General features: G+C 41.9%; 1 protein-coding gene across 2 annotated transcripts in view; it reads left to right on the top strand.

Moving 5' to 3' along the window:
* Upp2 (uridine phosphorylase 2) overlaps positions 1 to 9,339 on the top strand; it is a 273,249-nt gene that overhangs the window by 44,632 nt on the left and 219,278 nt on the right. For both annotated transcript variants that reach the window (XM_023713627.1, XM_023713626.1), the window contains exon 4: positions 217 to 408. In XM_023713627.1, the coding sequence (XP_023569395.1) occupies positions 217 to 408 (192 nt within the window). The remainder of the gene's footprint in view (positions 1 to 216; positions 409 to 9,339) is intronic.

Raw genomic sequence — 9,339 nt, 5'->3', positions numbered from 1 at the left:
TGCTGGGGAGGCTGACACAGGAGGAATACTATGAGTCTAAGCTGCATAGTGAGACCCTGTACCAAATACATAAACAAAATAAATCTTATTTTGAGACAGGATATTACTAAGTTGTCCATGTTGCTCTGAAATTATGATCCTCCTGCTTCAACCTTTTGAGTAGCAAGGATTACAGGCATGGAGTACCTGGCCCAACTTCTTAAAATCTTCTTTTAGGAAAAGTGGTTCATCAGAATCCTGGAGGAGTGGCTCTCCAAACATAGGTGAAGAAATGCAGCTGAGGGACACGAGGAGCTGTGCCGGCAGTGAACATGAATCACATAGATCCCTTTCAAGAGAAGACTTGTGCATCTGTCGGATCCTCCAGGGAGCTGCACAGTTTCTTTGCCAAGGACACACCCTTACCATGTTTGTTTACAGCAGTAACTCAGGAATATAAAGGTCCAACCAACTGGGATTGCTATACAGTGACTTTAACTGTTATCTTAGTCAGACTGGGTTGCTATGCAAATTACCATAGGTTGAGTAGTTGAGAACAGAAAATTTTTTCTCTCAGGTAGGGAGGCTAGAGTGGGGTCAGGATACCAACATGATTGGGATCTGGTGAGAGCCCTGCTCTGGGTTTCAGATTGCCAAATTCTCACTGTATCCTGACATGGCAGAAGAGAAAACAAGCTACCACTCGGGCCCCTTCGTATAAGGTATGAATTCCCTTTATGAGGACTCACCTTCATGTCCTCTCACAGATCTCCCCTCAACGTATAATTTGTGATGGGCAGAAATGTTAAGTCTATCACAATTTTCCTTTCCAGTTCCAGAGCTCCAGTGGGGTTTGTCAAGAATTTGCCTGGATATTGTGTTAGTTTTTATCTTCCCCCTCTGCCCAACCATACCTTCTAGTCTTTGGTTCCACGGGTGGACTCCTAATAAATATTCTTAATTAGACTCCGCATCAGAGCCTGCTTTCAGAAAACACACAGTGTAGCACCCTTTCTAGCCCTCCGTCTGCCTTAGGGGTGTGAGGAAGGCATCCTCTGTGTGCACCAGTGTGGAAAGGAGTGTCAAGCGGATCAGGAAAAGGAAAGTATGTGCACAGAAGGAGGAGCGAGCCCAGTCAGATCACCCATACGGGACACTAATTAGGCAAATCTTGTGAAGGTCCTGAAGCCAGAGTCCTCACTGTGTGAGCAGGTAGTTATGAGCACAGAAAAGGAGAAAAGTAGAATAAATTTAATCTTGATTAATGTTGGAGGCACTGATGTAAACTCTTGGTTTTAATACATTTAAATAGAGATAAAAAGCAGATAAAGCTTTCTCTGTCTTTGTGGTGTGTGTGTGTGTGTGTGTGTGTGTGTTGTGTGTGTGTGTGTGTGTGTGTGTGTAGCTAGCTATACCCACAATGAACTGGAAATGGTGACATCTTAATAGTAATGAGCATATTTGATATTCCTATGTGGCTTTTAAATATCATTATTTACTCAAAGAACCTAGGACTCGTTGAAGAAATGGCTCATTTTAGGGCCAGGCAGCAAAAGTATAAGATAGTCATAGTCATAAAATGTCTTGTTCTAGAAATCAAGTGTTTATTAAAATTTATCAAGCATTAGAGAGTTTACTGATGAAAATAATTGACTTAAAATTTCATCTAATTTCACAGATCACAAAAATATCATTCATCTTTTACTAAAAATACAAAAAAAAAAAAGAAAAGAAAAGAAAAAGAAATAGAGAGTTTACTGACAAACGAGTCTGCAGTTATATCTTTGTCCACAGAAGACCTGAAACTTCTGGGCTGGATGTGAAGGGGTGTCGGTCCCTTTAGCCACCACCGCACAGTGCATGACACAGGGTGAGCCTGCACATGCAGTGAGGTGGTGCCACAGGCATTACTTTCTACTACAGATAGAGACCACTTATGAATCAAAACACAGAGTGAGCTCAGTGGAAAAGTGGACACAACTGAGGAACCTCGAGTTTAGAGAAGCTGAATTTTATAATGGGCAACAAGCAACCCACCTGTCCTCTGGTCTAGAAGGAATTACTAGCTCCACCTCCTGAAGGCCTTTGATACGTAAACATCCTTGAAAAGATGGTCTAGGGCAAAACAGCTGCTCTTGTTTCTGCCTGTAAGCTGTGCGGACACATGGGGGACCCATAGAAGATCACTTCTTACTTTCCAAGATGTTGAAGGCAAATCCTAAGAAAATAGAAGCCCACTTACAGAATGCTGATAGCAAAATTAGAGAAGGTTTAAGCCTGAATAATAAGTAGTAAGGATAGTAATTCACTGCATAAAATAGAAAATTTTGTCTCTATATATGTTTAAATACATTGTTTCTCTTTCTTATTCTCTCTCTTTTATTTTTTTAACTCATTCTCCCTCACTCCTGTCCTGTAGGTTTATACTCTCAGTAACGTAGAAGTCTTAGCATTAGATTACATTTTCAGGCAGTGATGGCAAACTTTTTAGAGCTTTTAATAATAACAAACAACCTACATATGATAAGTTTACTACTACTGCTTTAGGGGAAAGCCATGCTATGATGATATTCATTGTCTAATTTTCCACTGAACTAGTCATCTTTAAATTTTGATTTATGACTGTTCTTACCTATACTTGTCTTTATTCCTTTTCTTATTGCTGGAACTAAATGTCCCAAACCCACAAGTGAAAGGAAAAAAGATGTATTTCAGCTCTCAATCTGTAGAAGTTTTAATTTATAGTTGGCTGGGTTCCAGGCGAGGTGCATGGGTGGGGAGGGGGGAGTGTTACAGAGGAGAAGCAGCTCATGGCATGGCAGGCATCAGCAGGCAGGAAGCAGCAGCAAGCCTCTCCTCCTCTTCTATCCTATGCAGCCTACAAGTCTTTTGGGTGTTGCCGCTCTACCTAGGATGGGGCTGTTGTTTTCAGTAAATCCATTGAGCCTCACTCAGACTGCTGTGCCATGCCAATCAGTGGATTAATTTTACCACAAATCCTTAATCTCAGTAATACACACCCTAGATCCAGGCAACTTTGGAAAACATTGAGGCTTTTGGAGAACATTTATGTAAAAATCATACCAATGCCAGATACTACTGCTTATCAACTTTAGTCTTCATACTTGCTCACCCTTCTATTATCTTGTACAAAATATCCTTTGTTCAACCAAAAGTCCCAATTTTGATTTAATCAGATTAATTTATTTCCCTCTGCTGCCATCTTGGCTATGTTCTCATTTCTTGGACAAAATACCTGACACCACTAATTCAAGGAGGAAAGATTTATTTTGGCTCATAATCTGTAGAGGTTTCAGTCCATAGTCAGTTAATTCCAAGGCAGGGCAGCAGGGCAGAGGCGCATGGAGGGACAAGTGCTCATGGCGCAGAGGTCAAAAAGAGACAGATATCAAGAGAGGAGGGATACCTAGTGCCCTTCTAGGCCACGCCCACAGTGAACCACAGCTTCCCACTGGCTTTACTTCCTAACATCCCAGCCAGCTGCAAACCTATCAGTGGGCCAATCCAGTGACGAGCACCACACACCCTTGACCCAGTCATCTTCCCGAAGCCCCACTTATGGCTACATGAGGCTTTGGAGAGCATCTAAATATAAACTGTAATACTCCATTTAGTTGTGGTTTGTGCTTCTGACATTTTATACAAGCAGTCCTTCCCTAGATTTAAATCACATAGATGTTCTCTTTTCAAAAAAAATTTACCAGTTTATAGTCATAACTCTCCTTAAATCTACCTAGAATCCTTCTTTTTTCTGTTGTGTTATATAAACATTCAGTTTTACTTGTGTGCATATAGCTAGCTTTCTTTTAGTATCTTTCCCATATAAACATGTCCCTGGCATTTGCTTTTTTCCCTTTGTTCTTAAATAAAACCAGCAATACTGTGGTGATTTTGTACTGTGTCAAGTCAGCTGTGTGGGAATTATATTTCCTATAATTATCTTTTCCGTATGGTTTTGAGTTAGAATTAACCACAATAAGATATTTTTATAGGATATTTGAAGGATGGTAAGCAAAGGGGCAGCAATCTATCTACTACTGATCTATCTATCTATCTATCTATCTATCTATCTATCTATCTATCTATCTATCTATCTTGGAGGTTAGTGGGAGATTGCACACACATTTGATCTGTTAGCTTAACTCTTTTGATCAGCCAAGACTTTCAGCTGCTGCCAGATCTCTTCTTGCTTCTTCCTGAAGACACGACCTTGGTGACCTAAGGGCTTCATCAGGCCTTATTTCCAAGACTTTTCTCTTCCCAATAGCACTACCCTGGAGACCAAGTCTTCAAACACAGTGAACCCTTGATGGATGCAACTGTGCAATCACACCATAGTAGTTTGTATTTAACAAAGAATATTTTGTTAGTTTTTAATATGAACAATTTAAATAGTACATGAGCAGATGCTCATTAGAGAAACAGAAAAGAGACGGGTTAAATGATGGAGCATTTTCTACAGAGATGGGAGACAATGTTGGCTTATTTACATTACTCCAGGAGGAACCTGATTGGGCAGATTAGATATGACCCAATGGAGATTCCATGCTGGGCAAACTCTACATCCTATTTGGTCAGCAGCAGGGTGTAAATGGCTGCCTCTGCTTCTTCTGATTAGGGCACAAATCTCCTTTCCATTCGCCTGTAGCCAGTGGGTCTGTAGGTCATTTTAGTTAGGCCATTTGTCTATACATAACAGAAGACATATTTCAAAGTGGCTATGTCATAAACCTGAACTTCAACGGTTGATTAATTCAGCAGCTCAATGACATCCTCAAGGTCCCAGCTTCTTCCTATCTTCCTGCTCTGCCTTCCTTAGGTTTTTCTCTTCTTCTCTTAGTTTGGCTCCTATATTTGTTTCAAAATAGCCACTGCTGTTCTAGGGATCATATCCAGAAGGTAATAAGAGACAAGGGATAGAAATCAGAAGTTCCTTTAGGTAAGTGCCTTTCCCAGCAGTATCACAACACACCTCTCTCTTAGCATGTTATTGTATGTCCAGTCAACAACAAGGATAATTTTAGATGGACTGTTTAAACTTTCTGAGCTGCAGTTAGCATAGCACTTATTACAAGATGATGATGATGATGATGACGATGATGTTGATGATGACGATGATGACAATGACAATGACAATGACTGGTACCAGGGCTCAAACTCAGGACCTTGTGTTTCCCAGGCAGGCGCTTGTATCACTGAGCCATCTCCCCAGCCCTATTATAAGATTATTGAAAAGAATAAAAGCGAAAGTATTCTGTTGTGTAAATAGCATAGTACTTGGCTCATATCAACTCTATCCTCCATTCTGTGTTTACAGATAATTTTTTAAGTAGAAAACTTGAAATTCTTTCCCCAATTTAAATTGTTAGAACAGATTTATTTCTTTTTTAAAATATTTATTTATTTATTTGTGTGTGTGTGTGTGTGTGTGTGTGTGGCCAGCTCAGCCCACCAGGGGGCGGGGCTGGCTGGCATGTGGAGCTGGGGGACTGAACTGCGGTCCCTGTGCTTTGCTAAGCTTGTTCTAAGTAGGTGCTTTAGACCACTGAGCCATCTCACCAGCCCCTGTTAGAACAGATTTAAATGAAATAGACTTATTTTCTAGTGCTAAGTTCTACTTTCCTGCAAGCACTCAGAAAAGGGAAAAATAATGGACATCTATTACAAAGAAAGAGAAGACAAAGGCGCAGCTGCCGATGTCTGGTCCACAGGCCACTCATGTGCAAGAAACTGTCCTTCCTAGTGGCCTTGTCTCTGGGATGTGAGGACTCCTGGCTGATGTGCAGGAACTGGGACGCCGGAGCTTCTTGTCTGGCATGGAGGGTGGGGCTCCAGGGCACAGATGGGGTACAGGTGCTGCTGCATGTTAGGTGATAAAGTGGGTGAACATTCAGAGTGATTTATTCTTATCCCAACTGTCTCCCTTAGAGGATGGCCTTGGGCCCCACCACAGCCTGAGTCTGAGCCAGCATAATAAATCATAAAGTTCCTTGAGATCCAGAGAGAGTGCTAATGGGAATGCTAAGTACTATTTCTGTTACCATGTTACTAAGTGAAAAAGAATACCACGCATGCTCGCATGCAGTGCAGTTTCTCTAGAAACAATTAGATTTCCCATCTTGGCTCTTCCTTTGCTTATCCCCATAGACACAGTGCCATCTACTGAAAATAAAGCACCAATAGCCACGGTACCCCGAGGGATTCCCAGGAGAGCCCCCCTCTCTGTGGGCACCGGTCTCACCCACCGCCCAGATGGACTGGAGGGAGTAGGCGGAATCCACAGGCTGTTCTCCTGTCACAAACTGTAACGCATCTGTTCCCTGGTGCTTTCCGTGAACAGCAAGAGTAGGACGTTCCTGTAGGAACCTGAGGAGCCTGGCAAGAGCCTTCCAGTCCATGTGAAAGCTCGTTCAGGATTTGGGGATACTCACTTGCCTCCAACTGATGGTTAATGCCAGCTATCTTGTAGAGGAGCTACGACCCCCAGGCTCCTTAAGAGGGACTGACCCTGAGTCTTTTTCATTTATTTTCTTATTTTGAGACAGACTCCTGCTAAGTTGTCAAGGCTGACTTCGAACTTGAGATTCTCTTGCTTCCATAGTAGCTGGGATTACAGACATGTGCCATAACGCCTGGCTGGCATGCTTTTATATCAAAACATAGCAAAAGATGATTGACTTGCGTTCTCTTGGGTCATTATGAGAGGTCTCTTTCCATATAATAGCATAGCTAGTGATGTATTTAATTTCATTCATTCTTTGATGAAACTTTTAATAGGTACAACAAATAAGAGATTACTAACAGAATCCTGGAATGTTATGGGGACAGCCATGTGGGTGGAATATGTGGCTACGTTAGCCTGCCATATAAGTCACTTAGGCCAAACCTCAGATATTAGCCCCTTGTGTCCGTCCTCTCCAGGTGATAGTGTCTCTTGGTTTCAAAACTGGAGAAGTGAAGAAGCAAAATGCAGATTAGTGCTGACACTTAACCTCTGAAGTCACTGATAAAGTAGAAACCAGAAGCTCTTTAAAATACACAGCCATGGGGGCCTGCCCCTTTAAGTAGCTCTTTAAGTGGCTGCTTCAACAAAGCAGTCAGGCTCATGTTGCTGTGGTTCGATCCCCACAACTCAAGCCAGCCAAACCGGCCCTGAAGGCATTCGGAGCAAAAAATAATAAATAAATAAATACAATAATAAAATAAAATACACAGCCTTGGGCCTGCGAGACAGCTCAGTGGTCTAAAGTGCCTGCTTTGGCAAGCTTAGGCAGACGCAGGGACCACGGTTTGATCCTGGCACCACATGCTGTGCCAGCCCCAACCCCAGGGCTGGCTGAGCTGTCCACAAAAAATATAAAAAATATAAACAGCCTTCTCAGGACATCTCTCCTCTTCCCTAACTCCCACTCACCAGTATTCTCGCTACCACACAATCTAGCTGTAGCCTGACCGCAGCCCCTTAGCAACTGTTTGTAACATACATTGCTAGTGTGAATTGATTCAGATTTGGCTTTTGATAGTCAGACCTGGCTTCCATTTGCCCTTCCAAATTTTGCCCCATTTTCTCTGTTACATTTGTTGTGCATTTCTTTTGCATTTTTAATTGGATTTTCCAAAATAAAACTCCCCATAGTTAAGTCTGTGGTCTGGTACTGTAGTACAAATATCCTTGAAATTGCATCATTAGAAGTGGCCTTTGCAGCTGAAGCCTGTGTCAGTAACCACGGTAACAGCTGACAACTACTTAGAAGTACCTGCATAGCCACAGGCATGCAAGGCTGCCCCTGGCTGGAGAAGGCTGAAGGTCAGCAACTGACGTCTGTGGGCAGGGCGAACACCTGTAGATTCCTATGTGGGTTTCTCCACAGCAAGTCAGGTGTTCTCCCACACCATAAAACAAAGCCAGGTGGATTCCTGCTTCTGGGTCATCTACTTTATGTATTTTGAGAGACTTGGGGACTGGAAGTCCTGTTCACTATCACATTATGAAGAGGTATTTCAGTTCAAATATTATGTTTTAATACTTACTTTTAATACTGGCATGCTTATGAACCAAATGTTTACCTCTCTGATCCTCAGGTTCTTTTTATATTTTAAAAAATTATCAAAATACTGCCTGTGTCACCAAGATATGTGACTATTTGGGACACAATTAAAGTGGAGACTTTTTGCCAACTAAGTGCTATGCCATACGGACTAAAGCCCATGTTTAGAGTTTATAACTGTTCTCTAGAATGTCTTGTGGGTTGTCATCAGTCAATCTTTTTCTCAAAGAAAAGATAATTCCTCCAAAAGACAGAAGTGTCAAAATAACATTGATTGCTTTTCCACATCAGGATTCCCCATGCTTTTGATTATTCACCAGACCTGTAAGCGAGTTAACAGTGCTATTAAACATCGGTTAGAGGGCCAGGGAGATGGCTCAGTGGAATAAGCACTTGCCTGGCAAGCACAAGGGCCTGAATTCAATCCCCAGTTCTGCCAAAAACCCCCAAAACAACAGCAACAAAGAAAACATGAGTTAGAGTGCTGTGAATGTGGTTATTAATAAAAGTGCATTTGAAAACAATAAAGATTACCAGAAATATAAATTAGACTCCTCATCCTCTGTTTTCTTGAGGTTCTCACTACAATTTTTTTTTTTTTTTTTTTTTTTTTGGTGGAACCAGGGATTGAACTCAGGCTCTTGTGCTTGCCAGGCAAACGCTTATTCTACTGAACCATCTCCCCAGCCCCCACTATCTCCCCAGCCCCCTCTCATTACAATTTTATTTTATTTTGTCTTTTTTATCATTTATGTATTTGGTACAGGGTCTCCCTATGTAGCTTGGTGGGTCTGGGGTGGGGCTGGCAAGGCCTGGCCCTTTATTTTGTCTTGTCAAGGTAGGAGTGCTGTTGAGGCTGGTCTGGAGCTCACTTTGTAGCCTGGGCTGGCCTTGAACTTTGCAATGATCCTGCTGCTTCAGCCATGCACCACCACATCTGGCCTTTATTCTTTTTTTCTTTTTTTTTTTGCAGAACTGGGGATTGAACTCAGGTCCTTGTGCTTGCCAGGCAAGCGCTTATTCTACTGAGCTATCTCCATGGCCCCTCATTGCAATTTTGCATAGAATATTAAAAAGAAAATCCGTAACATTGAGAAGCATATTAAAATAGAAATATCAAGACTCATGTGTTGGTACATGCCTGTAATCCCAGCACTCAGGAGGCTAAGGCAGGAGGATTGTTATGAGTTTGAGGCTGGCTTGTGCTACAAAAAGTGAGTTCAAAGCAGCCTGAACTGCATAATGAAACCCTGTCTCAAAAAGACCAAAAAAAAAAAAAAAAAAAAAAAAA

Source organism: Octodon degus, unplaced genomic scaffold, assembly GCF_000260255.1.
Source record: "Octodon degus isolate 3935 unplaced genomic scaffold, OctDeg1.0 scaffold00032, whole genome shotgun sequence".
In the NCBI taxonomy this organism is placed as follows: domain Eukaryota; kingdom Metazoa; phylum Chordata; class Mammalia; order Rodentia; family Octodontidae; genus Octodon; species Octodon degus.
The sequence above is the reverse complement of the archived record's forward strand: the minus strand, read 5'-3'. Positions and strand labels throughout refer to the sequence as shown.